Below are 16,510 nucleotides of genomic sequence, written 5' to 3'. Positions count from 1 at the left end.
TTTCCGGGTCAAGAGGTCCGCGCTGGGTGCATCACCATGGAAGCGCTCGGTTTGGTCACGTGGTGGCCCTGGTTACGCCGGGTTGCGGTGGTGGGGTCCGGGGCTCAGGCGGGGGCCATTTTGCCGGAGGCTGGCTCCGGGGGAGTCGAAGGCCCGAGCGGCCTGACAGCTGCTGACCGGAGCCATTCCTTCTCTTCCTCTGCAACTCGGGCCTTGGAGAGGAGCTGGAAGGCTGGACTTTATCCAGCCCTTCCAAGACGGCAATGGTTCCCTCCAGCCGTCTCTACCTGACGACCCTCCATGGCGGCCGCCCCATCCGAGCTGCTCCTGCTGCCGCCCCTTGCAACCCCTGGTTCCTGTCGCCTCCTGAGCCGCGGTCGTCCTTCCGCCCCAGGGACTGATGGTCGTCGAGCTGGGGGCACAATGAGAGGCGAGAAAAACTACTACTGCCGTGGGGCGGCCGGGGATCATGGTTCCTGCCCCTCGACGCCGTCGCCTCTGGCTTCGACCCTCCTGTTGCCGGCGGAGGCCATCTCAAGTAGCTGGTCGGGGCCTGGGAGTGGGCTGTCGGGAGGAGACGAGGAGGAGACTCGGCTTCTTCAACTCCTGCGCACCGCACCGGATCCTTCCGAGGCGTTGCAGGCTTTACAGGCTGCCTTGCCGCGGCGGGGCGGCCGGCTTGGCTTTCCCCGCCGCAAGGAAGCCTTGTATCGGGCGCTGGGCCGAGTGCTTGTGGAAGGCGGGAGTGATGAGAAGAGACTCTGCTTGCAGCTTCTCTCGGATGTTCTTCGGGGTCAGGGGGAGGCGGGTCAGCTGGAAGAGGCCTTTAGTTTAGCGCTTTTGCCTCAGCTAGTTGTCTCGTTACGAGAAGATAACCCTGCCCTGCGGAAAGATGCGCTGCAGATCCTGCATATTTGCCTGAGGCGTAGTTCTGGACAGGTACTGAGAACGCTTATACAAGGCCTGGAAAGTCCAGACGCCCGACTTCGAGCATCCACTGCGCTGTTGCTCCCTATCTTACTTACTCCTGAGGATTTGTTGCTGGGCTTGGATCTCACTGAGGTAATAATATCTCTGGCCCGAAAGCTTGGCGATCAGGAGATGGACGAAGAATCTGAGACAGCGTTCTCGACGCTTCAACAAATTGGAGAACGACTTGGTCAAGAGAGGTTTCAATCCTACATCTCTCGTTTGCCCTCTGCGTTGAGGAGGCACTACAATCGCCGCCTCGAGTCCCAGTTTGGAAGTCAGGTTCCTTATTATTTGGAGCTAGAAGCCTCCGGGTTTTCCGAAGATGCTGCCCCTTGTGTAGTGACTCTTTCCAATAGCAATCTCAAATTTGGGATTATTCCTCAGGAGCTGCATGCAAGATTGCTGGATCAGGAAGACTATAAGAACAGGACTCAGGCTGTTGAAGAACTGAAGCAGTTGCTTGGAAATTTTAACCCAAGTTCTATTCCTCATCCTAGTCTTGTCGGCTTTATTAGCTTATTGTATAATTTGCTGGATGATTCCAATTTCAAAGTGGTCCATGGTACACTTCAAGTTCTGCATTTACTGGTTATTCGCCTGGGAGAGCAGGTGCAACAGTTCTTGGGACCAGTGATAGCAGCTTCGGTGAAAGTGCTGGCAGACAACAAGCTGGTCATCAAGCAGGAATACATGAAAATCTTTCTAAAGCTAATGAAAGAAGTAGGTCCTCAGCAGGTGCTTTGCTTGCTCCTGGAAAACCTGAAGCACAAGCATTCCAGAGTAAGAGAGGAAGTAGTGAACATTTGCATCTGCTCCCTCCTCACGTATCCCAGTGAGGATTTTGACTTACCCAAACTGTCGTTTGATCTTGCTCCAGCTCTCGTAGATAGCAAGCGAAGGGTACGCCAGGCAGCCCTAGAAGCCTTTGCTGTTTTGGCATCATCAATGGGCTCAGGTAAAACCAATGCCCTTTTTAAAGCCGTAGATACTGTTGAGTTGCAGGATAATGGAGATGGAGTGATGAATGCTGTACAGGCCAGATTGGCCAGAAAAACTCTTCCGCGGCTAACAGAACAGGGATTTGTGGAGTATGCAGTACTCATGCCGTCTTCTGCCCAGGGTAGGTCAAGCCATTTGGCACATGGAGCAGATACAGACTGGCTTATGTCTGGTAACAGGACTCAGAGTGCACACTGTTACTGTGGTGACCACACAAGGGACAGCATGCGACTGTATGGATCCTACAGTCCAACTATCTGTACCCGAAGGGTATTAAGTGCTGGAAAAGGGAAAAATAAGTTACCGTGGGAAAATGAACAGACTGGAGTCACGGGAGAAAACCAGACCTCCAATTCCAAGGACAGTAAAGATACAGAGCAGGTATGCTTAATTTTCTTTAGTTGAAAGTGAAAGAATTCACAATAAAAGTTTTGAATTAAGTGTAGATATGAACATCCATTATAATGATACAGGTTATGTCAGTTCATTTAATGAGTTCCTTGATTAAATTAAGGTACAATGTCGTATGGCCAATAAATGGGTTTCAGTTATGAGTTATTGATTTAATCATGTCACCTCATTCAAACAAACACTGAACACCTAGTAGGTACCAGATAAAGAACTAAGCTCCCTTTCTAATTGGTTTCTGGAGAAAGTTGTAAACTGGGAATTCACATGTTTGTTAAGTGCTAGGATAGAAATAGAATGGTGTGGAATACCTAATTCCACTAGAAAAAAACAAAAACAAAAACAAAATTAACTCAGATTCATGTCTCTGCAAAGTTTTTATTTTAAAATTTACAAATCTACATGTAAATTCAGAGTGCAGTCGATACTCATACTTCATCTGTAGTTGCTGGTTAACATCTTGCCATATTTTTTGTTACATATTTTATGAACCATTTGATGGTAATTTGCACATGTTTTGGATTTCATTTCTTTATATTTTGATATATATCTTCTAAAATAAGTTGTTATTGTGCTTCAGAATACTAATAGTATCAATTAATATATATTCATTTTATTTAAAATTTTCCATTTGTCCCCAAATGTGTTTTACATTTTTAATTTTACTTTTATTATCCCAGATCCAGTCATGTTTGGTGTGAATATTGTCTTTTTATCTATTGTGTCCCTACTTGTTTGTGGGTTTGTATGTTTTTTTGCTTTTGTTTTTGTTTTTATGGCAGGCCCCTTTTCCTCAGGAAGGCTGGGGTAATTGTTTTGTGGAGTATCACATTACAAATTTATCTGATTGTTTCTGTATGATTAGACTCAGGTTAAAAACTACTAGCAAATATGTTGCCTAAGGAATGGATACAGTACAGTGGGGTTGTTCTACCTTGAGTGAAGCCTCATTTTATTGTTTGATAAAGTGACTAGATCCACTATAAAAGTATATTTTCCCTTTACTGTAGAAGTTATGTTGAGACCATACATATACCTCAACATTTTACTCATTGCTTTTGATATCCAGTGAGTATTTTTATTTGTATTAGTTATTACATTGGGGGGTACAAAGAGTGTAATTAAAGACAAAAGCATTTCCTCTATATTTGTTACCCAAAATATTTTTCTGTGTGTAATAATTATATCAATCTTTAATTTATGCTATTAAAAATAGTGTTTTCCTTCTTTTTAAAGATCTCTCTCTCTCTCTCTCTCTCTCTCTCTCTCTCTCTCTCTCTCTGTGTGTGTGTGTGTGTGTGTGTGTGTGTGTGTGTGTGTATGCGTCTCTGTGTGTGTCTGTGTGTTCTGTAATGGGCCTGGTGTAGGTGCTGAGGATCAAACTCTGTCCTCTGTAAGAACCACAAGAGTTCTAAACTGCTGAGCCTTCTTTCTAACCCCAGATTAGTTTTTTTTAATTATAATTCAAAATTTTATTGAAAATAGTTTTTTCCATGCCATATACTCTGACTATAGTTTTCTCCTCCCCCAACTCCTTCTAGATCCTCTTCTCCCCTACCCCCACCTAAGTCCATTGTCTTCCTCCCATTAGAAAACAAACAGGCAACTCAAAACCAAACAACAAGCTGCTAGACACTGTGGTGCTCACCTGTAATCCCACTCAGCACTTGGAGAGGCAGAGGCAGGCAGATCTCCCTGAGTTCGAGGCTAGCCTGGCCTCAAAAGCGATTCCAGGATAGCCAAGGCTACACAGAGAATCCCTGTCTCAGAAAAAAAAGAAAGAAAGGGAAAAAACAACAACAACAGATAAACAAACAAACCAGAATAGGATAAAAATAAACAAACGGGGGAAAAAGCCAAAGAAAAAGCACAAGAAACACTCAAACATACAGAAATACCATTAAAAACACAAAACCAGAAGTCACAATATATAATCAAAAGACCTGTAAGGTTTAATTTAATTTATATATGTGCCCACACAAAGCAATATGGACCAAAAACTTTCCAAAATACTATTGAGTTTATTTTGTTTTGGCCATCAAACTAAGATATTTGATGCTAAATTATTCCATGTTTGACCGATGGCTGGCTCCTGTGAGTTTTGGGCATGACCAGTGTTTGGGTATTTTCTTAACTTAAGATACAATACTAAGACTTAAATGATTTTTTTCATGTTTCATACTTGGAATCATCTGATCGCCCCCCCCCCCAGGATCCTAATATTACCAATACAGTAGAGTAGTATTTCAGAACAAAATTCTGTGTATGTTTTCACTCATTGTTAATTTTTGCTATTATAGATCGGTCCTTTCAGTGGATGAAACCTAGAAGTATCTTTTTCTCTTTTTCTTTCTTTTTCTTTTTCTTTTTTTTCTTTTCTTTTTTTTTTTTTTTTTTAATGAGTTCCTATGAGTATCTTGAATTGAATTGGGTTGTGCAGGTTCTTTGCTATTTTTGTTTATTCCATATTTGGTCTCCCTTCTTTTGTAACAGAAGCCTAGCTTCCAACATCATGTGTTGTATCGTACCTAACAAAGGAGTGAAGGCCAAAGTGCCTTGTAAATAGAGATGGCTTCCTCTTCTTTTTGTTGTGTTGTATTTTGGTTTTGATTCCCCACTCCCCTCATGACAGGGTCTCACTATGTAGCTCTGGCTATCGTGAAACTCACTGTGTAGAACAGGATGGCCTCAAATTCACAGAGATCTGCCTTTTGAGTGCTGGAGATAAATGTGTGTGCCATTATGTCTAGCTCCATAGTTATTTTTATATTTTGAATTAACACACCAAATTTTATATTAAAACTTTTCAAAGGATTGGAGATGTAGTTCAGTGGCAGAGTGCTTGCCTAGCATGGGGTCCTCTCCAGCACCACAAACATGAAATAAAAGCAGAAAGCTAACAACCAACAAAAACTTTGAATAAATGTATTCTTTTGGCGGGGAAAATACAGATGCTCCTTATGGTAGGTTTATGCCCCAGAAAACTCATCATAACTTGAAAAATGTCATAAATCAGAATGCATTTATTATGCCTAGCTTATTGAACATCATAGCTTAGCAGCCTAGTATACTGTAGAGAAGAGGTTATTTCTGCTCATAACGTGGTATTAAGGTGTTGCTTAGCATTGCAAGGATCAAAATTCAAGGTGTGGACCACCATGCCCAGCTTAGTTTTTTATTTCTTGTGCTAGGTTGAACCCAGGGTCTTAACAACTAGGTAAGCACTTTATTAAGCTGTATCTCCAGTTTCGTCTTTTCTGTTTAATTCATTTTGTACTAAGAATTGAACTCGGGCATGTAGTTGCCAGGCCAGTACTCTGCCCTTCCAATTCCAAAATGTGTAGGTTGTTTTGGAAATAGTTTCCAGACTTAGATAGTCTGTTTATATGATTATTGCCATATATTCTAAACATTTAACTGATAGTAGTTGATTTTCTATAAATGCTCCTAAAGCAGGAGCAGGGGCTGTCTCTGACCACACTGCCTTTGGATCCCTTTCCCCTAACTGGGCTGCCTTGTCTAGCCTCAGTAGAAGATGTGCCTAATCTTACTGCAACTTGATATGCCAAGGTTAGTTCACATCCATGGGAGGGCCCCCCTTTTCTGAGAAGAAGGGCAGGAGGGGAGATGAGAGGGTAGTACTTGGAGGAGAGGTAGGAGGGGAAGCTGCCGTTGGGATATAAAGTAAATAAATAATTAACACTAAACAACAACAACAACAAAAGACTACCCCCCCAAAAAAAGATTTGGTGCTGATCATAACAAGAGAAATCATGAAATAAGCTCATTTCTGAAATACCCATATAGATTAATTCATATATGAAAATTGTGAAACTGAAATTTTCTGCGGAAATCAAGTTATAAATATGTACCTAGAAATACTTGTAGAAATACACTAAAAGGAAGGCATGGAGTAAATATATACACATTTTTAAATGTGCAGCTTTTTAAAAGTATTGTGTATTATTATTGTTATTACAGCTTGTTTTTAGAGCATAATTAGGGTGATGGCTACACTAACTAAAACATGCAGGTGGTTTGTGAATAGCTCTGCCCACACACTTAATAGCCTGCTCCAGAACATCCAGTTCATCACTGATAGCACAATGTGATTGTGGAGTCAGTGAAAGCACAGTAAGGAGAACCAAAAAGCTCATCCTTTACATTAGGCTTCCCTCCTGTGTTGCTTAGTCTATTAGGTTTTGGCAAGTATGTCTGTGTGTGCATGGGATCCACCCTTGTGGTAACATGAAGAATAGTTTAACTGCCACACATAGCTAGCCTCTGCGCTATGAATGCTTATCCTCCTCCCCTCCCCATCCCTTGGCAAACACTGTCTTTTGTTATTTGCACACTTGCTTTTTTATAAGTTCATGGAAATTGAACTCATGTAGCATATTTGCCAGCCTCATAGAATGAGGTAAGAAGTACCTGTCTTCTAAGTAAGATTAGTAGAAAAGTGACACACTTTCTTCTGCAAATGTTTAATAGATTGCATTAGTGAACACAGCTGAGCCTACTGCTTTCTGTTTTGGAAAGTGATTATTTAAAGAATTTAGAGATAGACCTAGTCAAATTATCTTTGATCCTACTATTGACATGATTTATGTGCTTTTCTTTCATTTTTGCTGTTAGAAATGTGTGTCTTCTATTTTTAGTTTAACCAAAAGCTTACCAGTTTTACTGATCTTTTTAAAAAGCTAGGCTTTTGTTTTGTGACGTATCTGTCTTGATTTCCTGATTTCATTGCTATTTTAGTTTGTTTTGCTTTGTTTGTTGGTTTTTCAAGACAGGGTCTCTCTGTGTTGCCCTGGCTGTTCTGGACTAGCATTGTAGACCAGGCTGGCCTAGAACTCACAGAAATCCACCTGCCTCTGCTTCCTGAGTGCTGGGATTAAAGGTGCGGGCCACTACTGCCATCTCTGTGCTATTTATAATTATTTTCCCCTCTGCTTGCTCTTATTTTAACTTGTTCTTGTTTATGTTTTATTTACTTGAGGGAGGTGGGAAGCATTTGTGCCATATGCATATATGAAAGCCATAGGACAACTTGAACGAGTTGGTTCTCTTCTTGCTCCATGTGGGTTGTGGCACTGAACTCTGGTCATCAGGTTTGGTTCCAGTGCCTTTTCCTGATGAGCTGTCTTGCTGGTTTGAAATTTGCTTAAATCTCACTTAATGTTGCTTCTTTAACATGTGTAACTTACAGTTATATTGTTTAATTTCCAAGTACTAGAGGTTTTTTTGGTGTTGTCTCTTTGTTGCTGATTTCTAGCTTAAAGTCTTTGCAGTTTCAGAACAGCTTTTGTATTGGCATGTTTTAAGTTTCTTGGTGTGTTTTGTGGCCTAGAATGTAGTTTCGTTCTGCTTGTGTGTGTGCATGAGAGTGTACTTGCTCAAGAGAGGATGTGAAAGGCAGAGGTTGAGATTGAGTGCCTTCCTCTGCCAAAACAGAAGGTTTTGAGGTGGAGTTTCTTATTGAATCTGAAGCTTAAGGATTCTTCAGCAAGCCCCAGGGATCAGCCTGTTTGTGCCCCACCCATTTCTCACTAGAGTTACAGACACTGCACCCAGCAGGGCATCTGAACACAGGTCCTCATGCTTGTGCAGCGGGTACTATACCTGCTTGCTATCTCCTTAGCCCAGAATATTGTCTAATGTTGATGATGAATGTAAGCCTGAGAATACCTAATCTGTTACTAGATCAAATTATCTATAATTGTTGATTATATCCAGTTCATTTAAGTTGTTGAGCTAAATTGTCCTTTCTATTTTTCTCCAAATGGATCTGTCTATTTCTGATGATGAAGGGGTGATGAAGTCTCCAACTATAATAGTGGATTCATTTATTTTTTCACAGTTCTGCTTGTTTTTCTATCATGTAACTTGACGCTATATTGTTATTAAAATGATGATATTTTCTTGGAGTATTGGCATTCCTTTTATGGCTAATAATTTTTCTTGCTCCTAAGTTCACTTTGTCTAAAATTACTCAGTCATGCCTGATTTTGTTTAATTTTTAATTTTATTTGTACTAGTATTTTAACTTTATGTATGTCCGTATATCACCTACACAGGAGCATATAGTGTTCCTGGTAGCCAGAAAAAGGCGGTGTTGGATCCTCTGATACTGGAGTTACAGACAGTTGTGATCTGCCCAGTATATGCTAGAGATCTAACCATTGTCCACTGGAAGAACAACCAGCCAATGCTCATAACTACTGAGCCATCTCTCTAGCCCCATGCCTGCTTTCTTTTTATTCATAATTAGCATGGTATCTCTTTATCTTTTTTACTTCATATGTATATATTAGTATATTTTAAAGTTGTTTTCTTGTAGAAAATATATAAGGTTAGGTTTTACTTTTTGTTTTACTGACAGCTCCTTTTAAAATGTGCTCTTTTGTGTATGTGGTATGTGCTGTGTGTACATAGGAGGTATCTGCTATGCTACTCTATCGCTGTCCCTCATTTCCTTCACATAGGGTCTCTGAACCTGGAGTTAGACTGACAGCCAGCAGTCTTAAAAAATTCTCTTGTTGCTTCCCCCCCACCCCCCCACCCCCCGACAGCACTGGAGTTACAGGCATTTTGGTCTGCAGTGATCATGGGTATGTGATTGTGGATGAATCTCAAAATTATCTAGATCCTTGTGGATGTGAAACACCGGTGCACCCAGCTTACAGGCGTGATGGCTAAGAAACTCACTTTATTAGTATTATGCCACCTTGTGAAAATCATGAACAACTTAAAGTTGTTTGTATAAATGGTGGATGATCACCAATAAATGGTTTTCTTTTTAAATTTTTAGAATTCTTTAAATATGATAAATTTTATTTTTAATGTTTATAAAAGCCATGAAAATTATGTTACTTAGAAATAGAGACCTGCATGCCTGCTCTTTCTGGTGTGGAAGCTAAAGAAAAGAATGTTAACCTGAATGTAGAAGAGTCATTAGAGTTGGAAAGATAATAGGAGAGAATGGATTTTTTAAAAAATTGAAATTAATTGCAAAGCAAATATAATGTAAAATTGACTATACACCAAAGAATATGTACTGGGTTACCTACTATTTTATCTGTTAATGTATCTTCTTTGAAATGTTCAATTATAAGTTCACTCTCATTGGCTTTTTGTTTAATTCCATTTGATACTTTTACTATTGCCATAATCAATTGTAGAAATCATAACACTGAATTTTGAAGAACTTTTATCACTTATGGCTCATGTGATGTTTATGAGAAAGAACCTGGAAACCATCAAATTGTGTGTGTGTGTATGTGTGTGTGTGTGTGTGTGTAATGTACTTGGGTTTTTGTTTGTTGCTAGTCAGGTTTCTCACATGCTTGTGAGCACATGTTTTATCACTGAGTACACCTCTAGCCCCTAATTAAGGGGTTGTAACCAGAGCCTGGCTGTAGCATACTTTACCTGTCTATTCATGGTAATTATATTTGGGTAGCAGAGTATTAGTAATGGCTTTACCTCTGTGGGAAGTGTAGGGTACTTGTTTGTCTAGTGATCTTCAGTTGCTCATTGCCTGATGCTGAAAATGCTTTAGAGTAGAGCTTATACTGCTGAGTCACATATTTTTTTACTTTGTGTTTTCATTCTTTTTTTAAAAAAGTTTTTAATATTCATTTACTTTTTTCATTTTATATGTATTGGTATTTTGCCCACATGGCTGTCTATGTGAGAGTGTCAGATGTTGGGGTTATAGGCAGTTTATGAGCTGCCATGTGGGTGCTGGAAGAACATTTAGTGCCTTTAACTTCTGAGCCGTCTATCCAGCCCCTTCGTTTCATCCTTTATTACTGTGTTGCCTTCTCTTTAATTGTCAAATACCTAGTGTAGAAAGGTAAAGAAAACAACTGAACTATAATAAAAGAAAGACTGTGAGTGTGTCATAGTGATAAGTGTTTATATTACATACTCAGTAATGCTTTTGTATTATCTGAGTTTGGTGGTTAGATCTAAATTATTTATTACTTAGAAGACTTAGTAAAAATTTGCTAACTTTACTTTCTTCTCAGTTTTCAGCTCATGATCTCATCCCATCTCCAAAATTAAAGCCCTCTCAAGGAATGCCAGTCAATGATGATTTGTGTTTTAGCATAAAAAGACCTTCAAGAAACTTATTGCAGAGTAGTCGGGATTTTAACTCAGATTCAATTCCTATATGTGGTGCTGGTAAGTAAATGTTTGGAATAATAGGTGTGTTGACCTAAGTTAAAGATTTCTCTAAACTTCATGATTTATTTGCGGGCTTGTAGAAAGTATATATAATCTAACAGACAAGGCAGGTTTAATAAATTACTATATATTTTTATCTATGTATTTATTTTTATGTATGATATATTAGTATATATTATATATAAATAATGAAACTTATTGAAGATTGGATAAAAAGCAAACACTTTGACAGAACCATATCATGAGATCATAGGTCCTTTCACTGAAGACTGTTAGTAATGTAGGTTATGGTTACTTAATAAACCACTGATATATTTTGAGCATCACTACATATCAGATATTTTTCTTAATACTGGGAGTCTAGTTTTCAAGAAAGGCATAAGAATGCCAAAAATACTTGTATTCTATGTTGGATATGGTGGTATGTAAGAGTTTATCTAATTAAGCAAGTTTTCTTTAGCCCCGCTAGCTTCCAAAATAATTGACACAGAGAGACTGATTTATTTTACAAGTTAAAGCTCTAAAGGTGGGCAGATTTTAACCCTCTAAGCTATACAACCCATGCTGCTTGCTGGGCTCTGTCTGGCCTTACCTCCTAGTCCATCCTCTCTGTCTCCCCTGCCTTGTGGTCCCTTGACCCCAGTCTACCAACCCCAAACTCCGCCCCTCTTTCTTATGCCTAATTCTAAGCTTCAGCATTTTTATTAACCAATCACTTTAAATTAAGTGAAGCAAGATTTATATAAGAAGGATAGTTATGTGAGAATGTGTCTGTCTGGGAAGCAACCAGATCTTGGGGGTCAGTAATTAGCATTAAAATATGTAGATAGCATCAGACCAACTCCCAATAGTGGTGCACACCTTTAATGCTAGTATTCAGGAGGAAGAGACAGATAGATCTCTATGAGCTCCTGGCCAGCCTGGTATACAAAGACGGTTTCTGGCCAGCCATGGCTACACAGTGAAATCCTGTCTCAAAAACAAAACAACAGAAAAGTTTCAATTCGAGTTGAGAAGGGAAGCAAATATTAAGTTGGTTTAAAGACATGGTAGGTTAGAGTGATACAGAAGAAGAATAGGAATATTTTAAACTGTATGACTAAAAGGCAGCTCTATTCAGGAGGTGAATATTTGAAGAAAATTAGTAGATGTGAAAAGAGAAGAGCAAATGATTTCAGGGCAGAATAACTGAGGCATGAATGAAGGCTGAAAAGCTGAAATGACAGAGATCATGGAGGCCTCATCTTTCAGGCCACTTACACTACTGAATGAATTATTTTATTCTGAGAATTGTAAAGAAGTGCTATCACTTGCCTTATATCTTCCAGGCTCATTTTGGATGTTATTTTTAAAACAGGTAAAAGGAGGACAAAGGGCAAAAGAAGGAGAATTGATTGAGTTCCTTGTCATAATCCTGGCTAAGGTTTATAGAGGCTTTAACCTGCATACAATGAATGTAGTGAAAAGTGATTGGACTCTGAATACATGTCATAGGTAAAGCTGACATGATTTTCTGGTAGATTTCTTACATAGAGTGAGAAAAGGAAAGTAAAAAATAAAGTAAGAACCTCTGCCAGAGAAATTGGAAAGAGTTTAATTGTGTGCTTGCCATAGAACATAGGTATTCAGCTGGATGTGGAAGCGTATACCTTCAATCCCAGCACTTGGGAGGCAGAGGAACTTACTGTGCCGACCAGGCTGGCCTTGAGCTCACAGCGATCTTCCTGTCTCTGCCTCTGTCTCCTGAGTGCTCTTTGAGCTGTGTAAAGCAGAATTCCTCTTATTTTCATGTGTGTATGTGTGTGTCTGTGTGTGGCAGGGGTAGGGGGCTGGCCTGAAAAATGAGCCAAGCAAGAAAAAGATTACATTTGTTATTGGAAAATGTGATTAGTTGTAAGAGTTAAAAGACCAGAATATAATTAAATAGTTATACCAACATTTTTGAAGTATGTATTCATAAAATAACATTTATTTGTACTTTGTTCCCCCCATGCCTTCTTCCTTCAAAGGTAATTCTGCAGCTCATCAGACAAATCTTCCTGGGAAATGTGGACAACTTGGATTGTCACAGATAGGTAGTAGAACTGGCAGTGTGGGTTCTGACTTACAGTTCCTGGGGACAACCAATGGCCATCAAGATAAAGGTATAAACTCCAGATTTACAAGGCAACATTACTTATGATATACTAGTGTCATTATGACACTAGCTCACACTCTAGTTTGTATGATAATGAAATTTTGTTAGAATTTAATGATACTAATATTTTCATAGTTGTTAGTCTAAAATGTTAGACTTTTAAACTGGATTGAAATATGACTAAAGTTTATAAATTTATGATGAAGGCTAACATGAATTAAATAGTACTATGAGCATTCAATTATTTAAATTTTAAGGATATATAGATTTTATTGTGTCTTGTTTGGAACTATTAACTTCCTGGCAGGTGGTTTCAGATAAGATAGGATATAAACTGGATGGTAGCTTATGCCTTTGATCCCAGCACTTGGGGTGAGGCAAGAGAATTGCCACGACATAAAGCCTGGGCCAGTCTGGGTTACAGGGTGAGACCCTGTATAAGGCCAGCATGATGACAAAATGATAGAATTAAATCAGACTTTACAATAATTGCTACCAACATATATAGGAAAAACTTACCACTTGAATTATAGTGTTGGGACCGGAGAGAGGGCTTAATTGGTAAAGTACTTGCCTTGTAATCACAAAGACCTTTAATCTCAGTATCTAGTACCGTGTAAATGCCAGATTCAGGAATGTGCACCTGCAATGCCAGTGCTGGCAAGGCAGAGAAAGGGTGATTTACTACTGCCAGACTACTTCAGGCTTGTCCAAAAGTAAGGGGGAGAGCAGTTGAGGACCACAACTCACATAAACTTCTGATCTGCACACACAAATGCATGCACTAAGTAAATAAATCAATAAAAAATAAATAGTGCTGCCTTTTTTCCTGCTCTAGTGTGTAAGGGGAAATATGGGGTGGAAATACAGCTCCATGTTAGATAATTTGCTTAACATGTGAATGACTTGTGATGAATACTAAATGTCAGACATTTAAAAAGTCATTATTTAAAATATATCAAAATAGGCAGATTTGGGCCCAGGGGCCCCACTCAAACCAAGGCACCAGCCAAGGACAATACAGGCGGTAAACTTTAAACCCCTACCCAGATCTAGCCAATGGACAGGACATTCTCCACAGTAGAGTGGAGAGTGGGATATGACTTTCTCACATACTCTGGTGCCTCACATTTGACCATGTCCCCTGGAGCGGGAGACCTGGTGGCACTCAGAGGAAGGACAGCAGGTTACTGAGAAGAGACCTGATACCCTATGAGCATATACAGGGGGAGGTAATCCCCCTCAGGGGAGGGGAGGAGAATAAGGGGAAAATGGGAGGGAGAGAAGAATGGGAGGATACAAGGGATGGGATAACCATTGAGATGTAACAAGAATAAATTAATTAAAATAAATAAATAAAAATAAATAAAATAAAATATATCAAAAGTAAGTTGGAAACAATAAAGCATGGACAAGGTACAGTAGACATATGCACAAAGAATAAATATTTTGACATTGAAATATGTCCACCAAAATTATAAGAATAATTTGCTAAAAATACTCTTTTAATGTATGTACTTGATATAAATGCACATATGTGCTTACGTATATACAATTTGATAAAATTAAAAGGAGAAAATAACTTTACAAATGTAGTAGAAATTTTCAATAGGATAAGAAAGCTTTGGATTTGAAGATACTAAGTGTTTGTGTTCAAAATTAATTAATTCTTTGCCTGACACCATACAAAAACATGAATGCTATCTGGGGGAGCTGAATGTGGAAGGGGAAGTCTTTGAACTCTGAGATGATGTGTGAATGTAAATAACATACTCTCTTTGTTTTGTTACAGTATGTGCTAGCCTTAGTTTTGGCAATAAGGCACAACAGACATTTGTTAGTCAAACAGAACGAACTTCTTCATACTCTGGTTCAAATGCAAGCCCAGGACCCTTTATACTTCCATCCTATCCTCTCTCATCACCCCGAGCTAGTCCAAAGCACGCGTCTCCTCTTTCTGCATCTCCAAAGAAATCTCAAGATAATTCCATTAGTTTCTCAAATTCTTGGCCTCTTAAGAGTTTTGAAGGACTATCAAAGCCAAGTCCACAGAAAAAGCCTGTCAACCAGAAATCATCTGACCCTACAGGTAGGAATGTTAAAGATAAGTGCTTTGTATACATTTATTTATGTTTGAATTAATGCTTTGAAGTTAATATATAACATTGTTAGATTTTAGAAATCTGACATATTTCTTCTCTGACCTATAAATATTTAGGAAAGTATTTAACAATGTACTTAATAGACCAAATAAAGAGTATAAAATTTATTTGAAATGGGCATTTCTTTACTTATATTGCCACTTTAAGAAGCTTTTTCAGAATAAGGAGCTGGGTACGGTGGCACATGCCTGTAATCCCAGCACTTGGGAGGCAGAGGTCAGCCTGGTCTACAAAGTAAGTCCAGGACAGCGAAGTCTACACAAAGAAACCCTGTCTCGAAAAACCATAAAACAACAACAAAACAAAATATAACTAGGGAACATATTGTTTAAGGGCTCACTGGAAAGTTTTTAGCATTGCAAATATAAAATACTTCCATATTTTATTATGATACCGATTCATGTATTTGACAACATTAAATGTTTATATGCTAAAATTATTATAAAGAATATTCTCTTGTTATTAACTAAAATCTTTCCTCTTAATAATATCCTATACCAAAGCCGTGATATTATCATGTAAGTGCATCCAGACAAATTTAGTTTCTAAGTAAAGTCTACTAAAAGGCTTTCCCCATATCCTGCAGCTTTTCTATGCTCAGCCTCTAGGATAAGGTGTTCTGCTTTTAAGCTACTCACAAAACTAGAGTTCAGTTTATAACCATGAGCTCAGCGCTTTCCTACTTAGCCTATTATATCACAACATTCTCTTCACACTCGCCTTCATACCCTTTTATTAATTTGTTTTCCTTATGAAATCAAGTATGATATTAAAAACTAAGACTTTGGTCTGTGGGTCTAACATAGTGGTAGAGTTCTTACTCCTAGTATATGTGAACTGTTGAGTTTGATCCCCAGAATCTCAAAAGCGTGTGTGTGTGCGTGTGTCTGTGTGTCTCTGTGTGTGTCTGTGTGTGTGTGTGTTCAGCTTATTCTCCCTGGTTCTCAATGATGCTTCACACATACCAGTCACTACATATTCTCTGTATAATTAAACCAAACCAAAGGCATAGACTCTCTGCTTATTTTGGACTTTATCTTTAACAAATGCTAGTCATGATAACTGAAAATATAGCTTCGTATATAGTATTTTATGAAATAAGAAGATATTTCATAGCTTATTTTTGTTATATTTATTAGAGAATACTAATGCTTTTATTCCAACTTATTTTACATGATAGTATGTTTGTAATATGATGTACTTTTAAATTAAAAAATACTATATTCTAAATACTTATGACTCAAATTTACTTCTTCTGAAAATAAGAGAAAATAAAAATTATATTTTTTATGCAGGAGAAAATTCTCAAGAAAAAACTACTCCAGTTCAACTTACACCTGCCTTAGTGAGATCACCTTCCTCCCGAAGAGGACTAAATGGGACAAAGCCAGTCCCTCCCATACCACGGGGAATAAGCCTTTTGCCTGATAAAGCTGACTTAAGCACAGTCGGATCTAAAAAGAAACAGCCTGATGGCATTTGGAAAAGTGAAAAGGATAGTCTTACAATTGATCTTTCAGAACTGAATTTCAGAGATAAAGATTTAGATCAAGAAGAGGTGAGAAATACAAACCATTTATCATCATAAAAGGTATGGTGGCACTTGGCTTTAATCCCAGCACTTGGGAGGCAGAGGCAG

The 16,510-nt window shown here is 38.7% G+C and overlaps 1 protein-coding gene across 2 annotated transcripts in view; it reads left to right on the top strand.

Moving 5' to 3' along the window:
* The first annotated feature begins 97 nt into the window (after positions 1 to 97).
* Positions 98 to 16,510, top strand: part of TOGARAM1 (TOG array regulator of axonemal microtubules 1) — a 62,611-nt gene continuing 46,198 nt past the window's right edge. For both annotated transcript variants that reach the window (XM_084793711.1, XM_084793710.1), the window contains exons 1-5: positions 98 to 2,352; positions 10,413 to 10,569; positions 12,582 to 12,716; positions 14,502 to 14,798; positions 16,167 to 16,429. In XM_084793711.1, the coding sequence (XP_084649837.1) occupies positions 301 to 2,352; positions 10,413 to 10,569; positions 12,582 to 12,716; positions 14,502 to 14,798; positions 16,167 to 16,429 (2,904 nt within the window). In that variant the 5' untranslated portion in view covers positions 98 to 300. The remainder of the gene's footprint in view (positions 2,353 to 10,412; positions 10,570 to 12,581; positions 12,717 to 14,501; positions 14,799 to 16,166; positions 16,430 to 16,510) is intronic.

The sequence above is a fragment of the Acomys minous genome (assembly GCF_964271855.1).
Source record: "Acomys minous genome assembly, chromosome: 8".
Taxonomy (NCBI): domain Eukaryota; kingdom Metazoa; phylum Chordata; class Mammalia; order Rodentia; family Muridae; genus Acomys; species Acomys minous.
Note: the sequence above shows the minus strand (reverse complement) of the source record. Positions and strands in the feature narration are given on the sequence as shown.